The sequence below is a fragment of the Syngnathoides biaculeatus genome, chromosome 16 (assembly GCF_019802595.1).
Source record: "Syngnathoides biaculeatus isolate LvHL_M chromosome 16, ASM1980259v1, whole genome shotgun sequence".
Lineage (NCBI taxonomy): Eukaryota > Metazoa > Chordata > Actinopteri > Syngnathiformes > Syngnathidae > Syngnathoides > Syngnathoides biaculeatus.
In genome coordinates, this window is record NC_084655.1 from 5,818,547 (window position 1) to 5,839,107 (window position 20,561).

Here is a 20,561-nt window from a genome sequence, read left to right on the forward strand (position 1 = left end):
AGATACTAGCAGCCAAAAGGAGTTTCCTCTCCAGGTTCTCCAGGCTCTCCCTTGGAGATGGGTGAGAAGCTCAGTCATCCGGGAGGGAACAGAGTCAGAGGAGCAGATAGGTCAGTTGGGGATGTAGTTAGGATGCCCCCTGAACAGGATCCTCATGATGTGTTCCCCACGTACCCCACCGGGAAGAGGCCCCAAGGTCGACCCAGGACAAGATGGAGAAACAACGCCTCTTGGCTGGCCTCGGAATATGTCATGATCTCCCCAGAAGAGCTGGTAGAAGTTGCTGAGGAAAGAGAAATCTTGGCCTCCATGCTCAAGCTACCCCCATGACCTGACCTAACGGATGGATGGTTAATTGGTAGTAGGGTGAGTGTGAATTGTTGTTTGTCTGTATATTTGTGCTCTGCTGGTGACCATTTCCTCTTGTACCCCGCCTCATGCCCAAAGTCAGCTGGGATAGGCTCCAGATCACCCGCAAGCTTAACGAGAATAATCAGTGGTGGGGGGTTCATTTCTGACATGAACCTTGCTGAAGCAGCTAAATCTAGACCCTATGTACAGACTGGGGGGAAACAATCTATTTCTATTCCATTTGGAATTGACCAGCAAGGCTGCAAGCTCTTGGAGCATTGCATTCATATGGGAACGCACAAAGAAGCTGAATTCCTATTGGATCACAAAAAAAAATAACCCTTAAACGTCTAGAGGCTGCTCAGTCAAGACACGCTATGAAACGGAAATGTTGGAAAGCAATCAGTTCAGTTTGTAAATTCAGGTCAGTGCTATTGATAAGGGTTACGCCAGCCGAGAAGGCTTTGAAAGCACTCACTACGTACTTCTTAGGGATACAGTGAGTATAAGAATGGATAGTTGGATTGTTGGAATATTGGAATGATGAAATGAAGGAACAAATGTCTACCAGGTGGCTGTGGCACGCAGAAGTAGAAGAATGTTCATTGAACTGACGGAAAAAAATGTGGCACAAAGGATTTTTTACTGAATTATGTCAAAGTACAATATAATAGAGTGGTATTTTTCTAATTGCACGTTAGTTTTCATTTTGATGTTCTTTAGGGCGACTGGAACATATTATGACATTTCTATTCATTTCTATATGCAAAGATTCTTTGGAATTTGTTTTCAGTTTCAAGTGAGGTCACAGAACATAAACTCATCTCCAGGCCCCACTGAGCCTGAAAAATCCTCTTAGGTACAGTAATGTATTTATACCCCCCCCCCCCCACAACTGCAATTTGCACTAGCTACTTAAATCTTTCATACAGTCACTTATCCGAGGTAACAGTGTGCTGAAGGCTATAATTATGGTCTGTGGCTGAATTTTAATTACATGTTAGCTCCGTGTCCATTACTATCTTCAGTAAAGTAAATGTGTGTGTGTGCTGACACGAACACACTCCTTGGCTGTAGCACATTGACTGTGTCGCTTCTCTCCCTCCATCCCTGAACCCCCCACCTGCTGTTGTGAAAGAACATAGTGGCAGAAAAGAAGACCGTTTGATCACATATTAGTCCTTGAGTCTTTGTCTTAAAACGACATGTTTTTCCACAGTCACATGGCAATGGTTATGATGTTCCCGCAGCAATTGGTATTGCGTTTTAATTGAAAAACACAAGTCTTCCGACAGAGTGCTAAATTTGACTGTTACCATAGCTACCATCACACTGCCCAATCATTTTAATTATCACATTGCCACAGCATTTGTTTATTGCTCTCATTTATATCAGCCCTCCCTGTTACTCGGACGTGAGACCTATAGATCTGAGCACGGACTGCAATAAGTCAGCCAGCCGTAACGGACACTAAAGGCTCACTGTGTGTCATCGTGTGCGCTGAAGCGGAGGCGTTTGTCACTTTCCAGTTTTTCAGCGTGGTGCTACTCGGGCGTGAATACAGGATGTGCTATACGGGCTCAATTACTGCACCCGGAGGGTTCACACTCCTTTCAAGTTTCAATATTTGCATATAGTGTCACAGATGAAAGACAGAGACTACATGGCGGACACATATGGGAAGTATCGGGGAGTAAAAAAGTGAAATAGAAGCTGGAGTCAAAAGGTAGGTTCAAAGGTTGGATAGTTGATTAGTTAAATAAGTAGGGATTTGGTAATTTGGACTTTATTGTTTCCTCATTTATTTTAATCTACCTCTGAATTCCACCACTATCACATCACAATTATAGAAACCATCAATAGTGTACAAAAACACAATGTTTTCATTATGCAACTATGCCACGTACTGTACAACATATACACCAGTTACCGATCAATATTTAGTTAATAACATGACAAAACCTTTAAAAAGTTAATTTAGATATATCGTGCATATGTACTATAGGCAGTTCAGCAAAGAGAAACAGTACGAAATTGGTGGTCTATTACATGGGAGCTCAGTGGGCATTTTCTGATCCCTTTTTTGTCTCGGTTGGAAATGGCAACAGATCTGAATGGATACATGACTGCATTTTGCTAAAGTGTGTCAGGACAACATTTTGACTCATTTGTACCATATCGTGATCCTAGCTGGTGCCTCTTGTATCTTCCCAGAGAAGGTGCAAGGGAGATAATAACAACACATTGAGTCAGCTCAAAACACAGCCAGTTCTTCTGTCATGCTCCTGGCATCGTCCCCAGGCTGCGCGCTCAGCCAAGTATTCCAGTACGCGGCTCCGGAACGCCAGGCGGCGGTCTCACTCATGACAATTTGCCAAGGCCGTCGCCGCGTCTCAGACTACGCTATCAAATTCCGGATCCGGGCCGCCGAGAGCCGGTTGAACGAGGAGGCTCTCCATGACGCCTTCTACCAGGGACTTTCCCCACGGATCCGTGGCCACCTCATTGTCATGGATCTTCCGCCTTTGCTGGACGCTCTAATCGGACTGGCCCTCAAGGTGGATCAGCGCTTGGCCGTGCAGGGGCAGATGGACGGCATGACCGAGGAGGAGACGGAGAGGCTCAGCCCGATCGCTTCCCAGCCGCCCCCGCTGCTTACTACGTCGAAACCCATGTAAGTGGAAGGGCTCGGCAGCTCAGCGGAGGAGCGCTTACGCCGCCGACAAAAAGGGCGTTGTTTCTACTGTGGTCGTCTTGGACACTTAATCTCCCGTTTCCTGGTTCGACCGAAGCGCTCCGACCTTAAGATCTCTACGCCGGTGAGTGTGCGGTATACTGTCGCTGAGTCAGGGTGGTCGTTTTTGCACCTCACCGTAGGAACGGACTCTCACTCGTGCTTAGTGACCGCGTTCATTGACTCCGGTTCAGGCGCTAACCTTATTAATCCCCGTGTGGTCGAAGCGTTGCGTGCGGCAACCTTCCCCACACACCGTCTTCGTATTGCTTACACCGCCAACGGCAAGTTCCTCTGCCGGATTACACACCGCACACAATCCTTACGTATGGACTTTCCGGACACGCACACATAGCGCATTAGTTTCCACGTTTTTAACTCTAGCAGCAGTGATATAATCCTGGGGAGGCCGTGGCTCAAGAGACACAACCCCCACATTGACTGGGTCACGGGTCGGATAATGGCATGGGGTGAGGACTGTCACAAGCAGTGTCTCACTGCTGAGGATGGAGGGATTCAAGTTGCTGAACTGAGTACCACCTCCGAATTAGCCACAGTGCCCTCTTGTTACCATGATTTAAAGGAGGTTGTTTCTGAGTCCAAGGCAAAATCTCTGCCGCCGCATCGGCCTTATGACTGTGCTATCGAACTCCTCCCAGGCACCTCACCTTCCAGAGGGAGACTGTTCTCTTTGACAGGACCGGTGCACCAGGCAATGAGGGATTACGTCGAGGAGTCTCTGGCAACCGGACTCATTCGCCCATCCTCCTCACCAGATTCAGGGTTTTTTTCCGTTAAGAAGAAGGACTCCGCTTTACGACCCTGCATCGACTACCGAGGCTTGAATGACATCACGGTCAAGAACGGGTACCCCTTGCCCTTAATCGCTACGGCATTTGAACTCCTTCAAGGTGCCCGGATCTTCACCAGCGCAGCGCATATCATCTGGTGCGGATCCGGGAGGGCGACGAATGGAAGACGGCTTTCAACACTCCCATGGGGCATTACGAGTATCTGGTGATGCCCTTCGGACTGACCAATGCCCCGGCCGTCTTCCAAAACTTTATTAATGACGTGCTTCGGGACTTCCTGAAAAAAAACGTATTTGTAAACCTTGACGACATTCTCATCTTCTCAGCAGATTTGACCTCCCATATCCGACAGGTCAGAGAGGTGCTCCAGCATCTCTTGCAGCACCAACTGTTCATGAAATGGGAAAAGTGCGAGTTCCACCGAGCATCCTTGTCCTTTCTGGGCTTCATCCTGGCAGAAGGGGAGATACGGATGGATCCCGGGAAGATCGAAGCGGTGCTTCGGTGGCCCACCCCCGCCAGCAGGAGGCACGTGCAGAGGTTCATTGGCTTTGCAAATTTCTACAGAAAGTTCATTCGGAACTTCAGCGCCGTGGCCGCCCCTCTGCGCACTCTCACCTCGCCGCACAACGTTTTCGAATGGTCCCGGACCTGCCAGGAGGCCTTCAATAAACCTAAGGCAAGTTTCACCACCGCACCCATCCTCATTATCCCGGATCCGGATCGCCAGTTCATGGTGGAGGTGGAGGCGTCGGACTCGGGAATTGGAGCCTTCTTGTCGCAGCGGAGTCCCAAAGACAGAAGCATCCACCCGTGTGCATTCCTGTCTAGGAAGCTAACACCTCCAGAGAGAAATTACGACGTGGGGGATCGCGAACTGCTGGCAGTCAAGACGGCTATGGAGGAGTGGCGGCACTGGCTGGAGGGCTCACAAGTACCGTTCGTGGTCCTCACTGACCACAAAAATCTAGAGTACCTGAGGACCGCGAAGCGGTTGAACGCCCGCCAGGCCAGGTGGGCTCTCTTCTTCACCTGCTTCCGCTTCACTCTGTCCTTCTGCCCAGGTTCCAAGAACAGCAAGCCGGACGCCCTCTCACGGACCATGAGGGGGAGCGCACGGAGTCAGTAGAAGCTCCTATCCTGCCAGAGGTGTGCTTTGTGTCCAGCTTCACCTGGGCGGTCGAGTCGCGGGTGAAGGAGGACCTGGGAGAGACGCCGCCGCCCGCAGATTGTCCGTCTGATCGCCTGTTCGTCGTTCCATCACTTCGGGGAGATGTCGTCAACTGGGCCCATTCGAACAAGACGGTCTGCCACCCGGGTATGGCAAAAACTCGTTCTGTGGTCCAACAGATTCTGGTGGCCCAACCTCAGCAAAGACATGAAGGAATTCGTCAATGCCTGCCCGGTGTGTGTGGCCAATAAGATGTCCCGTTTATGACCAATGGTTGAGTTGTGGCCTCTGTCCATCCCTTTCCGCCCGTGGTCGCACTTCGCGTTGGACTTCGTCACCGGCCTACCGCCCTCTCAGGGAAACACAGTTCTGCTGTCTGTAGTGGACCAATTCTCCAAGATGGTTCACTTCGACCCACTTCCGAAGATCCCATCGGCCAAGCAGACAGCCCAGCTGGTGTTGGACGAGGTCGTCCGCTACCACAGGTTCCCCCGGGACATCGTCTCGGACAGAGGTCCGCAATTCACCGCCTGCTTCTGGAAGGAATTCTGCACCCTCATCGGCGCTTCGTCTAGTCTAACTTCGGGCCATCATCTGGAGTCTAATGGCCAAACAGAGAGGGTGAATCAGGAATTAGAGACAGGACTTCGATGCTTAGCGCACATGGAGCCAGCACCTCAAATGGGTTGAGTACGCCCACAACTCCCCACCCTACGCCTCAACAGGTATGGCTCCACTCCATGTTGTGCACGGCTATCCTCCCTCTCTGTTTCCCTCCTTGGCCACAGACTCCGCGGTGGCGTCGGCTCTGGCAGTGGTACGGCGCTGCAAACGAACCTGGGAGGCAGCCCGGAGGACGCTGCTGCACATGGGCAACATCTACAAGTCCGCAGCGGACCGCAAGAGGAGAGCCCCAGCAGAACTCAGGGTGGGGCAGCGAGTGTGGCTCTCCACCAAGGATCTCCCACTGTGGATGGAATCCCGCAAACTTGCTCCCAGGTTTGTTGGTCCGTTCCCGATCACCAAAATCATTAACCCAGTCGCCATATCACTCAGACTTCCCAGGTCCATGAGGGTGCACCCTACGTTCCACGTCGGCAGACTACGCCCGGATCGTCCATCGCCCCTGGGCCCTCCGGCCAACCCCCCGCCCATCCCCCAAGGATGCTGAACGGCGGGCCGGTGTACACATTGCGCCGGTTGCTGTCTTCCCGCCGCAGAGGAAGGGGGTTCCAGTACCTGGTGGATTGGGAGGGATACGGACCGGAGGAGTGCTCTTGGATCCCCTCGCGCTTCATTGAGGACCCCTCCCTCATCAAGGACTTCTATGCGGACCATCCAGACGCTCCTGGGCCGTCGGGAGCCGGCCGTTGAGGGGGCATCCTCCCCAGGCTGGGTGTGGTCAGCCAATTAGTCGACACACACCTGCACCCTGTTTCGGCTGATTACACCCAGTACTTATAGGACACGGGGGACAACTAGTCCTCCGCCAGATCGTTGATTCCCATGCCTCGTTCTATCCTAGTAAGCCTGCCTCTTCTGATACTGCTGCTTTTCCTGACTGACTCGCTGATCATTGACCACGGACCGAATAAAGGCTTTCTGTACACTACCTGCTTGCCTCTGGAGTCGTGCATTTGGGTCCGCCCTCGAGCCTCGTTCGTGACATCTTCATCCTGTTTTGGGGAAAAACATCCATCTATCCATCCATTTTCTTAGCTGCTTATCCTTACCAGGGTCACGGGAGTGCTGGAGCCTATCCCAGCTGTCAACAGGCAAGAGGCGGGGTACACCCTGAACTGGTTGCCAGCCAATCGCAGGGCACATTGAGACAAACAGCCGCACTCACAATCACACTTAGGGGCAATTTAGAGTGTCCAATTAATGTTGCATGTTTTTGGGATGTGGGAGGAAACCGGAGTTCCTGGAGCAAACCCACGCACGCACGGGGAAAACATGCAAACTCCACACAGGCGGGTCTGGGTTTAAACCCGGGACCTCAGAACTGTGGGGCCACCATACCGCCTTGGGGAAAAACAAGTTTTTTTAATTGTAAAGTCAACAGAGAGAAAGGGGTTTGAATGGCAAACAAAACAGCGATCTCAAATGTGTATATTAGGCCCCCTTCGCCAAGTGAAACTGAAGGGAAAATGATCATAAATGTTCCTTCATGTTTAAATACACCGCCACGAGCCATCATCCGAGTGGCGGTCTTGAGGATTTTTTGGGCCGTAATAATTTTTACCCTTTGGGTAGATGTAATGAGCAAAGTCAACAGTCAGTTTTTTCTACTCCACTCCTAACCCTTCTCCACACATGGGAAAATTCAAAACACGTCATCTGTTATCTGCCCATTTTTCATCTGGTTTAAGCCAGTGTAATAATATGTATACGGCTTGAACATGAACGCTGTGTTTAAATATGTGAAAATTTTATAAATGCCACGTGTTTTTGTGAATTTGGCTTTCTTGGAGTGTCTACCTGTATATTGACCTCTGCCTGGAATGAAACCCGCCTCAAAATCATGTCAATGCCTCATAGAGTCCTGCATTTGGGTCCTACCCCTTGTCCCATGTTCGTGACAAACTGGAGTCCAAAGACATAAATTGTTTTTGTCAAGTACGTTTGTCATTGAATTGGTGTAGAAGATACTCCTCCCCAGTTTAGCATTTCTGTGAAATTCAGATTTGTAAGACAGTGTAATGACTAACAGGTCCCTGTAGATGATGGCATTACATTGGTTTTTAATTGAGAGCTGAACAGCTTTGAGTAGAAGATAACAATGAAGTGATGACCCTTGGCTTTTCACGTTGATTATGAGAGCGAGCGAAATGCCAATACACTGGTACAAACTGCGTATGTGTCACAGTAGCTAATGGGACGTTTTCTGTCACGATCTGGAGCAGTGTCATGGACTGAATGGCAAATGCCATGTAAAAAAAAGTCACTGACTCTTCAACTGGACCCATGCAGTGAGTCAGCGTCGTATATGATGGGTTTCTTTGTTCTGTATCTGTAAATAAATAATTTTACCATCAAAGGCCCCTTCTCAGTCTTGTTTTTCGTTTTATATTTTGAGGTGTCAGAAAAGATACAAATATTAGTCACTCTTTGACGTTTTTCACAAAAGCTCTTTCTCTGCTTTTGATCAGAAACTGCTGTTAATGCTGCTTTGAATAAACTGGCAGGGAATGAATTAAAGATTTCACAGTACTGTACCTCAGACAAGTTAAGATAAACCGAACTATCCCTGAGCAGTGCAGTACATGTAGCAAACTTTGAGAATCAATGACCTATTGTCAAAGAAATACAAAAGCATAATTTTCCCGTTTTTCCCTACTTTATTTTTATATTATTTCAGGAAAAAGCAACAAATGTGTAGTAAAGCTTGTTTTGGTCATCTTTAATAATCACTTTCCAGTTTTTGTATTGGCATGGACATCTTTTGCTGGCACATAATTATTTCTGTCAGTTTCTCTTACCATTCCACCTATGCTAATGCCAACATGTACTTGTGTGACAACAAACGCAAGCTCCTTTTTTTTATCATGCCTTCCCTACAAGTGAAAAACGATGCTGCACTGCAACAGCTGCTCAGTCACAAATGCACCGCAATCCAAATTCTAGCTTCACTTTCCTCAACTGACTGTCGAACGGAAAATTGGGATGCCATTGTGATGTATGAACTTACCCCCCTGGGCTTCTTGACTGGGTTGATTTTCCGTGACGGGGTAACATTTCGCCCCTTTGCATTCTTGGCTTGATGTAGTTGTAGCGCAGTCACAAGCAAACATCCGATTCTGTACTTGTCGTTTTTCCATTTGCTTAACAATGCTATCCTCGGTTTCCATCGCGAATATGTGTGTATGTGAGTCTATACGACCCTTGACATTCCTCCTGAGTGGGATAAGTTACTGTGAGGGTATATCCATTTCTCAGCCCTGGAAATAGGCGTACGAGCAGTCGGAATTCTCCGTCCCGGAGCACTCACTGCAACACTCGCTGTTATCCAAATGTATGGAAAATAGTTGCCACCTGACAACCCATTCCGGCCTGTCATGAGGTCTAACATGAGATTGTCACGGGGCTAAATGGGTCAGCAAGTGGTGAGTGAACAGTGAGGGCTTAGTTTTATTATTGGTTGCAGTGTTCCACTTATATGTGGCTGAAAACTGAGAAGAACATTGATCAAAACTTTCATTTCACTTTGGCAATGTAGTGGTTAATACATTTGCCGGAACTGGGAGTGTTGGTGATGGTATGCATGCTGAGCAGAGTGAAGATATGATGGGGTCTTGCCAATGGACGTTTTACAGATAATCATGGACCACTCAATTTAGCTGCATGAATAAAGAGACCTGCTGTGAGTGATCATTTTTGAAATATTTTTTTTAAAACAGATTAATGGAATTTGAAATAATTTTAATGTGGAAAATCGACTTATTATAGGATTAAATTGGGTTGAAAAATTGGTCACAGCACAAATTAAGCTTGTCAGGCAAGGTACCATCGTATTCGGTAAACCTTAGGGCAAGAACTTGTTCTTTCCAGCTGGAGCAGCATCAATTGAATTGAATCTTGAGCTGATCACAATGTCAGGATGACCCTTTCCAACTGAACTTGACTGAATTTTTAATCTAATAAAAATTGTGATTTTTTTTTTATTTCTGTCTCCCGTCCTCTCTTTCAGTACCGGATCGGCCAGCTGTACATGATCAGTAAGCATAGCAATGAACAAAGTGAACGTGGCGAGGGGGTGGAGGTGGTGCAGAATGAGCCCTATGATGACCCTGAGCATGGATCGGGCCAGTTCACTGAGAAACGGATCTACCTCAACAAGTGAGTCTCCTCTAATGAAACCCAGTGTCACACTACAACTCCAACCTCTTTAAGTCCTTTGCACAGAGGTTTGGTCATTTACAGGTCTTGAATCCCATTTAGGTGACAACTTCAAACCAAGCCTTCAATTGAAATCCATTGTGGACAGTTCAAAAGTGATTCCACCAATTTGCATCTTCATCACTATTTCTGTTATTGAGGAAAATAAAATGTCCATGTTGTTTTGAAAGCTTTTGATCTTTTATGAAGGTTCCTACAATCTCTTTCCTGAATTCTCAAAGAAGAAACCTGTTTTCCTTGTCTGTTGTGCATAAAAATACCGTTGAACACAAATCCCAACTCTATCCGTATATTAATGTGTAGATTTATATCACATCAACTTTAGACTGCCACTCGTTAGAATGTCAATAATGATTTTCAAATATGATGGCATGACACTGGGGGGGACAACTGTAAAGCATTGGGCTCACAATTCTGAGGACCAGGGTTCAAACGCTGGCCCCACCTGTGTAGAGTTTGCATGTTCTCCTCGTGCCTGCGTGGGTTTTTTCCAGGCACTTGGGTTTCCTCCAGGCACTTGGGTTTCCTCCAAGATCCCAACAAACATGCATCAATTGGAGATTCTAAATTGCCCTTAGGTGTGATTGTGAGTGCGACTCTTGTCTGTCTCTATGTGTCCTGCGTTTGGCTGGCAACCATTTCCAGGTGTACCCAACCTCCTGCCCAATGACAGATGGGATTGGCTCCAGCACTCCTGTGACCCTTGTGAGGATATGTGGCTCAGAAAATGGATGGATGGATGGATGGATGGATGGATGGATGGATGGATGGATGGATGGATGGATGGATGGATGGATGGATGGATGGATGGATGGATGGATGGATGGATGGACTTCAAGAACTCAATGTGAAAGGACGATGACAGCAACGGGGGTGCATCCATCTCATCTTTGAATGTGGCGACAGAACCGCCGAGAAGGAAACCAGAAGGGTCTCCCTGCTAAGTGAACAACAACGCTGCAATATGTATTTGTCATTTGACACTCGGCGTCATGTCGAACCATGCAGCGCACACACAAGGAATGGGAAAGTTGACACAGCGCCAAGTACAGTCTGAAAAATCCTTAAAGGGGAAATCCAGTGCTTGCATTAACAGTGTATCCAATAGGTCATGTAATATGTAGCCTATTTTGACAATGTGATGTTAAATCCTTTCCTATTTAATAGTGTTTTGAGAATATTTTTATCGACAATTACGAGTTTTCAGGGGCGCTGCCATTTTTGCAAGTCACATGAAGTACATGGGCGTATGTGACGTGTACCGTGCCGCAACAAAGGCTCGTTTACATGGGACACCATGTATGCCCAGCGCTGATGTCTCAGATTTATCCTCATCTAATGAAGAAATAGCATTATCGATTGATCGGCAAGACTGAGGAATACTTCCATACATATTTGAACCTGTGGCTGTAATTAATGTTGAATATTCGGCTGGTTCTTTGGACGTCAATGACACAGAGTCTGACAAGCAAGCTCCAACGGCGACCACGAGCTGAGGTTCCAGGCGGCGGAGGCCGTTAGCCCCAGATGCCAAAGCTAGGCTAAAGCCCTCCGCCGCCATCGAAGCCAGGCCACAAGCTCCGGTGGGAGGCCGCAAGCTGAGCTTCAATGTTCGGGGAGGCCTTTAGCCGAGCTCCGGTGATGGCGCAGGCCTTTAGCCTAGCTTCGGCGTCCAGGGCTAACGACCTCACCGCCGCCTGCTTCGTTAGCCCCGGACGCCAAAGCAAGGCTACAGCCCTCCGCCACCACCGAAGGCGGGCCACGAGCTCCGGCGGGAGGCCGCGAGCCGAGTTTCAACGTTCAGGAGGCCTTTAGTCGAGCTTCAACAAAGTGGGCAGCGGCGGATGGCGTTAGCCCCGGACGCCGAAGCTAGGCTAAAGGCCTCCGCCACCACCAGTATCATTCTGCCCGAAGAACCATCCGAATATTAGAATTAATTAGAGCAACAGATTCAAATATGTATGAAAGTATTCCTCAGTCTTCCCAATCAACCGATACTGCTATTTCTTCATCAGATGAGGATAAATCCAAGAAATCAGCGCTGGGCATAATGGTGTCCCATGTTATCGACCGTTTGGAATGGCACAGTACATGTCATGTCACATCATGTGACTTGCGAAAATGGCAGCGCCCCTGAAAATTGGTAATTGTCAACAAAAATAATCTCAAAACACTATTAAATGAGGGAGCATTTAGCATCACAATGTCAAAATAGAGTTCATATTACATAACCTATTGGATACACTGTTCATGCAAAGCACTGGATTTCTCCCTTAAGAGATTAAGCATACTGATGAGGCCAAGTTGGCACTCAGTGTGAAATTTATTGTATTAAATGATTGACTCAATCAAATGCTGCATTTAATAATAATGTGCCGAATCTGCCTAATAATGGTTTGTTGTTTTCTGAGAATTTTGGTTTTCTTGAAGCCAGCAGCTGCATAAAATGTGTTTTGTTGGACTTTCTAAACTCGAGAGCATGCCAATTGGATGTGTATGCCCATACAGTGTAAGACTGTGCTTAAACCTTGAAACAACACCACCACTTGTCACAATGCGCTACAATTGTCTGATCAGGATTGAAAGGAGTATTGTCATCGGTGATATGACATGACTCTTTGTGAAGATGTAGCGACTCTCTAGTGTATCATACTTTGACGAAAGGTGACTAACCTGAGTTCTTTCCTCAATCAAAAATAGAAATGAATCAATTAACTTATTGGTAATTACTCTAAACTTCTATTACAACTTTCCTCTTTACTTGTGCACTTATTCCCTCTCAAAAGGTGTCTGAAATAATATTTCCTCTTATGAGTTAAGGTTATTCTAATTTAAACAACCAAGCTACCATATAAACTCCCCACTTTTTTAACTGTCTTGCAGATAGTCAAATAATAGACCTGGTTATGTAACAAAAAGTGTGAACATTTAATAACAACATAAAGGTTGGAAAATCAAATATGTGTACAAAACAAACACTTATTCAAATAAACAAAGTCCACATAACAGGTGCACAATGACCTAAGCTAGGCTAACCTAAGCTAAGGGCCCAAACAAATGTGAATATAGCCGTCAAAACGAGAAATTCAAACCCCAATGTCCCTGCCGTGTTACAAACGGCAGGAGTGAAGAAAGTCAAGCGTTGTGTCCACTTGTCCAGCATCATCCAAGTCCGATCCGTTGCGAAGCTTTCGTCCTCGTTCTCGTCTTCACCCTCGTGGTCAAACACAGGCCTCGCTAGCTTGCGTTAGCTTGTCGCTACTGTCCAAGCAAAGTTCTATGCATCCACTCAGCCTCTGTATTTGCGGCTAACTCCACCATGTTACGACGCGATTTGAGTAGTCCACTCAAACGACACTATCACAATTGAACTGTCAAAAGTCCTTGTCGAACACATTGATCAAGTCTCTATGTGCCCTGCGATTGGCTGGCAACCATTTCCGGGTGTACCCCACCTCCTGCCCAATGACAGATGGGATGGGCTACAGCACTCCTGTGACCCTTGTGAGGATCACACTTGCTTTCTAACTTCTGCTTTTCTCTCAGGCCTTTCCTTAACTTTTCTTTTCTTCAAACTAGCCACTCTTCCTTCGCACTCCTTTGCTTCTTTCTTGTACTCTCTCCCCCAACCCCACCTCAACATGTCACTTCCTGTCCTTCTTAAACACAGGTTACAATAATAAAATGACAAACAAAACTATTTATTTTCACAAATTAATAAAACACTTTTGAATATACATCCCTCCAAAAGAAAATAAATTCAGCACACACTTTGACAAATATCCCCCCACCTTGTATAAAGAAAATCAATAGCCTTACTGCTACTCTATGTATTTGAACTTTCAACTGTAGCAATTTTTTTAACTGGGTTACACCCACCCCTCTTTTAAACTGTCTGTGTCCTCACCAGACACTATCATAAGGGTTTTAAGGCATAAGTCTAGGGTTTTAATGTTTTCTTATTTCAATGACGATACACCTATGCACTGTAGTTAAAGGGCTGTCACTGGACCTACCAGGCTCGTCATATGAGAGTTAAACGATTGGCTTAATGGCTCGTTTAGTCTTGCCTCCCTACTGAACATTAGATGGTATGGAGAGTATCCAGTTGAATCGCACTTTGTACTGTTTTATGCATGAACTAGATATGGCACATGTTGACTCCAGTTACGCTTCTTTTCCTGGCTCTGTGTACCGAGAATGGAGATTGGAGTTCTGTTGAACCTCTCTGGCTGTGGGTCCCCTTGAAGATGATTTGGCGTGGTTTGCGACTTTCATATCCCCATCAAGTTCAACATTTCTTAGCTCAGTCGGCTCTCGAAATCTCTTCCTTGGTCTGAATTAATTCTTGCAAGAAGTCCATAATGTACAAAATATTTTTCCATTAGGACGTTTGCCATAACTGAAGCCTTTTGGCGGGAAAAGCCTGTATATATCTCGTAAAATGATCTGTGACTACTAAGACATTGCTAATTCCCTTTGAGTCTGGTTCCATGCAAAGGAAGTCCATGCACAACAAGTCAATGGGTCCATGGCTCACAATCTGGTGCAATGGAGCAACCCTCTGTACAGGAGTGTTGTGAGTGACGCACACACCACAGTTTTGGATGTATTCTTCCACTTCCAATGACATTTTGGGCCAAAAGAATCCGGTCCGGAGCATGTTGACAGTTCTTTCCTGTCCAAGGTGTCCAAGATCATCATACATAGTTTGGATGACCATCTGACGGAACTCCTTGGGAAGGACGATCTGACTAACGACCGCTCCAGAGGGCTTTTTACTGACACGGTATAAAAGTCCATCTTTCATGGTTAACTTTCCTACATCTCTTTTTAATCTTACTCGTTCTGGATTATTCGGTGCTTTGGGCCAGTGTTTATGAGTTAGGGCAACCCCTATTTTATTTGAACTTTTAACTGTAACAATTTTTTAGACATCAGCTCTTAGATGATTCAGACAATCTAAAACTGTATTGCTGCATATACCATATGTCATAGCAATTTTTGTTTATGGCATTTAAAATGTTAACATGTGTGAGAAAGATCAATTCTTCTTGTCGCCTTTAGTTTTGTGCGGGCTAGCCTGTTACCACTTTGCGCCTGCCTTTCAGAATCAAAATCAGCCACCACAATTAGGTCAGGTCTGATAAATTACATCGTACAGGCTTGATCAGTGATTCTCAACTGATGGGCGGGACCCAAAAGTGGGTCCCACAACCCATTTTCAAACCGAAACTGTGTTGAAGCTCTTTCCATGTGATGTCACGCAAAGACAACCCTAGAACAGAAATGGGTTTCTAAACAGACAATCATACAAACTGCGAGTAGGATTGTCATAGTGCTGCCGGTCCAGCCCTGGCTGTGCGGGTCTCCACACAGCTGCACTGATTAGGAAGCGCACACCTGCGCCTCATCAGCAGTGATTAACCCTTGTATATATAGGACCCAGTGGACGATGTGGCTTTGCCAGATCGTTGCCACCCATGCCCCGTTCCTGCACTCCCGTACCGATGGGTCATGACAGAACAATCTGGCCAACACAGGACCCAGCAGGAAAGACCCGGCATCGCCGGGACCGACGCGAGGTAAACCGACTGCTGAAGGACCAAGCCTGTCCTATCCGGGTAGGCTCCATGATGTTGTCCCCTTCTTCCGTGTCACACGCACCGCCTGTGTCAAGATTACGTCCCGACCACGACCCGCTCACCACCTTGTATTTTTTTGGACTCTGATTTTTCGGACTTTGAGGAAAACCTTGATTTATATGACCGGCTGCCTGACTACGATTCAGATTTTGACTGTGAATTTCCTCTCCTTATTTTTAGTCCCAGTCAGTTTGTTTCACCTCCCCGTGTTTCCAGCTCCTGAGTGTCTTCGCCCGGTAGGTCCAAGTCCTCGTTCTCCAATCCTTTTTTGGGAACCCGCTTGGCCATTTACCCAGGTCCTCCGCGTGGCGGCCAGAGGAAACGCCCAAGCGGCGTGCCTCTTTGTACCTCCTGCTCCGCGCCGACAAAGATACCGTCCTCGTCCATCCACTCTTCACCGGCAACAACCAAACCAGCAGACCCGGAGCTGGTGGCGAAACTTCCAGCCCAGAGGGAGAAGGGATCACCAAATCCTGAGGTGCAGCGACTCGAGGGTCACGAGGTTGAGGATCGCTGGTGAGTCACGGCCATGGTGCAGTGACAACTGACCTGCTCCCGAGCCACCCCCAAGTTGTGGTAGCAATAGACCCGCTCCCGAACAAAGTTCACGTCGCTGTGGCAACAGATCCACTGCCCCGCCATTCCCACATCGCGGTTGCAACAGATTCACTGCAAGCTCACGCTGTGGTAGCCACTGATCCCCTACCGAGCCGAGCTCACGTTGCAGTGGAAACAGATCCGCCGCCTCGTCATGCTCACGTCGTTGTTTTGACAGACGTGCTGCTGACCCATTCTCATGCCACGGTATCCATCCACTCCTTTCCGAACCGGGCTCACATCGCTGGTGGCAACAGATTCACTGCCGCGTCACACCTGTGTCGCGGTGACGACAGGCTTCCGGGCGGCCATCGAAGGAAAAGGATGGAATAGGCAATCGAAGATAGGCCTGCCAGAGCGCCTTCAACTTCTGTTTTCCCAAAGAACAAGACTCAGAAATTAATTGCAGAGGGCTTAAGTTCCGAGGATGGCGTGAATTCAGATAAAGATAAGGCGAACTATTTTCCTCCAGTTAAGAGGGGAAGGACTTTATCATTCCCGTCGCTCCATGCTGTTCCCAATAATGATCTGTTCATGCCCCCTAATGTCTGCCAGTTTTCCTCCGGGATCCCTGACTATGAGCCAGTCGGATTCCGTCTGAAGGAGTCGACACTCATTCATGAACAAGCGCCCAGTTCACGAGTGCCAAGGCAAACACCGAAAGAGCAACAATGCAGCGTTCTGCCGCTTGTGGGGTTTCAGGAGCCACTCTCCAAATCCCACGTTCCTGTCCAGGAGGTGGTGATGGCTCCGCAGCCGCTTCACGTTGCTGTCCAGGAGGTGGCGATGGCTCCGCAGGCACCTCACGTTGCTGTCCAGGAGGTGGCGATGGCTCCGCAGCCGCTTCATGTTCCGATCCGGGAGGTGGCGATGGCTCGTCGGCATCCTCACGTTCCTGTCCAGCAGACGGTGACGGCACCACAGTCCTCTTCGTTCCAGTAGCGGCACAGCTGCACTGATTAGGAGGCGCACACCTGTGGCTCATCAACAGTGATTACCACCTGTATATATAGGACCCAGTGGACGGTCTGGCTTTGCCAGATCGTCGCCACCAATGCCCGGTTCTTACACTCCCGTATACTTAATCATAAACTCTAGTGTACCGACCTGCGCCTGTCCTCCGACCAACCCCGTAAGCTTGACGTCTTTGATAATCCTGCTATCTCTGATCGATCTCCCGTCTACTGACCCCAGCTTGCCCGCAGACCAGCTCTTTACACCTGGCGTCTCAGTTACCGGTGCTCTACTTGACTGTCTGCCTGTTCCCCGACCTTGGAACGAATAAACACTTTTCCCAAACTGCCTCTGTGTCTCCGTTGTCCTTCATTTGGTTCCTCCTCTGTACCGATAGGTTGTGACAGGGATCTCAAGGAGATAGACAGCAGTGATGAACTTGTATGGAATGCGCTGTGGAACCGATAGGAACTGAAGAGGGGGAATTTTCTTATTCTTCCCATGTTCGAAAAACATTCCATGCCGGTGTAATTCAACTATACGTGTTCGAACTGGAGTTGACAAACGCAACACAAGGACAGGATTCGGTGAGACTTGACGAAGTTGACATGGAACTTCGCATCCAAAACACAGACTGGTAGGTCCCTCAAGAAACCTATGGTACACCATGTTGATGAAATAATCTAATTCAACCGCGTTTAAACGTCTGATGCTGCTTGCACACAACAGTGAGTCATTTGTTGTTGTTCTAGCGCACAGGTGCTCAATGCGTCGATCACAATCGGTTTCGGTCGATCTTGATGGTATGCCGAAAAACAAAAGGACATCGGCAGTATTTTTTTTTTAACTTTCGCTCACCACGCATGTACAAACAATGACAATACAGGAAAACATGCTGTCAGTGAGTCCGCACCCCCCCCACCCCCATTTTAAGATCTCGCGTAAGAAATCTTAGCAAACTTGAGTATGGATGCTGCAGTAAAGAACATAAAAAAGTATCACTTTCATGCGGAATGGGAGGCAGACAACTTTTTCACTATATCATTTTGGAAGTGCGTTTGCCTCATCTGCCAGTGTGGTGAAATTTGGAGTGGCATTTTCGAACTGTTTATAGAAAATACGACACAGACGTTCTACCGAAAAGCAAGCTGAGAATGAGAATTGAGAATTGGTCACGCAGCAGTCGCTTTTTACACAACATAGTTCAACAGGGAAAGCGCCATGAAGCATTGTTTCCGGGTTCATCACATTATCGTTAATAACAAGAAGTCCTTCCAAGACGATCTTTTAAAAATAAGGCGGGAATATTATCTTCAATAAAATCCCTGCAGCTGTAAAAGAGTACAGTTACACGGCGCTGTGAAGCCATGGCTGATGTGTGGAAGGACATCGGAGTGTTTTTCGAATGCACTGACGGGAGTGACACAACCCAGGTGTGCATTTTCATTCGTATGGCGTTTAGTGGTCATCAAGATGAACTCAAGATAGTTACAAAATATGTTTAAACTTAATTATGTTGTGCAATATTGGCTCATGCACCTATGCAAGGCACACAAACATACATTTATGTTTATGTATAAATATGTATAATATTTAATAATATACAAATCTAGTATATACAGTATTATAAATTTATAATATAATTATAAAATACTATTACATTACTGTATAGTTACCATTCATTACACGGAGACTCTCCTGCTGAAGGCGCAGGCAATGTAGCTGAGTTTTTTTTACCTTTGAGTTTGTGTGTGCATGTGTGGGGGGAAAGGGGAGTGTACCAGAATACCAGAATTTTTTAAATATGTCAACAGTACACTATTTACACTTTCCATACTTGAGACAAAAATTACAACAGTCTAGTTAAATCTCTAATTATAAAACCTTACGCTCCACAATAACATTTGTATGCAGTACGTCATTAATATTCCTCACTCGGAGAATCTTCTGCTGGAGGCACTGGTGGTGTACATAGCTGAGTTTACTTTTGAGATGATGTGTGTGTGTGGGGGGGGGAACCCAAAATGTTTAAAATAGGTCAACAGTACAGTAGATATTTATACTTTGCATTTTTGAGACAAAAATGTTTAGTGTCTCGTTATTTCTTTATTTATAAACCCTTGTGCTGCACAATTTGGGGAAAAAAGCCCTGTTTCGTCCATGTTAAAAACCTGGTCAGGGATGTCATCTCTCTCACTGATGAAGTTTGGAAAGTCTTCCTCCACATAACGGCAAGCAGCATCGTTGTCGGTGGAGGAAGCCTCACCATACAGAGGCATGCTTTTGAAATTTTTCAAACCAACCTTTGCTTTCCGAAAAGCCTCGTCCTAGTGCTGGCTTGAGGTTCGTCTGCACTTTCTTCAACCCCTTCATCAACGTCAACGAGCAGATTTGATCGTAAGGGGCTTTTAGCCTTTGTCCTGATCATGTTGGTGTCCAAACTCAGCGCCTTTTTTTTTCTGCAGTCCGCTATCCACAACGATAACCCAGCTTCCATTCGAACAATCATCTTATTTCGCTGAGTCACCACACGTTTTGCTTCCTTATTAAAAGTTATTGAAGCTGTTTTATGGATATTTGCCACATCCTTTTTTATGTAGTGCACCGTGGATTCATTCAAGCCATAGTGGCACACCACACAAGCATAACTTCTGCCATCTTTGATCATACCAAAAGTTTCATTTTTTTGGTGATCGTCATCATCTTTCTCTTCCTCTTGGTTGCATCAGTGCAGCGCTTCGGCGGAAGCTTTTGCATCAATGCAGCGCTTCGGCGGCATTGTGAACACGAGAGTTTATCACGCATACAGTCAACAGCGTAGACGAAAATGGCAGAAAGGAAGGGGGAAGGAACGCTTGAAACAAAGCTACAGGGAAGTTGCTGGGTGAAGCTTCGATGATAAGCAGCCAATCAACTCACGAGATAAATCCACAGATGCTCTCATTGGTCGATGTTGCACCAGAGACTACTCATGTGCCTTGTATCAGTGTGTCTTCCCGCAATATGCCATTATGGCTTTATTTTTCAATGTTGTGGTGGGGGGGACGCAATGCACTGAAGCCGCAAAAAGTGAAGTGCAAAGTAGCGAGGGAATCTTGTAGTCCTTCCAGAATACGCAAAATCAACTGGGCGGCAATTGGCAGATACAGTATGTTGTGTGCCATGGTCTCATGTATGTAATCACACTGTCTAATGGGATCTCTCTCAAACTGCAGATATTGCATTTGTGACATAAGAAGATTTTCAGACATATATAAACAATAAAATTGTTTATTAATTACTTCACACTGGATTTTTGCTTATTTAAATGGGCACTTTAAATTTCTATCAAGAATGAAATACTTTTTACAGACACTTTGGCACTCAAGTGTCCCAGAGCAAAAAAAACTTTTTTCAAA

General features: G+C 46.7%; 1 protein-coding gene across 1 annotated transcript in view; it reads left to right on the forward strand.

Moving 5' to 3' along the window:
• The window catches only part of pitpnc1a (phosphatidylinositol transfer protein cytoplasmic 1a), a 93,350-nt gene that overhangs the window by 44,264 nt on the left and 28,525 nt on the right, over positions 1-20,561 (forward strand). Inside the window, exon 2 of the mRNA XM_061846624.1 lies at positions 9,759-9,907. Coding sequence (XP_061702608.1) covers positions 9,759-9,907 — 149 coding nt within the window. The remainder of the gene's footprint in view (positions 1-9,758; positions 9,908-20,561) is intronic.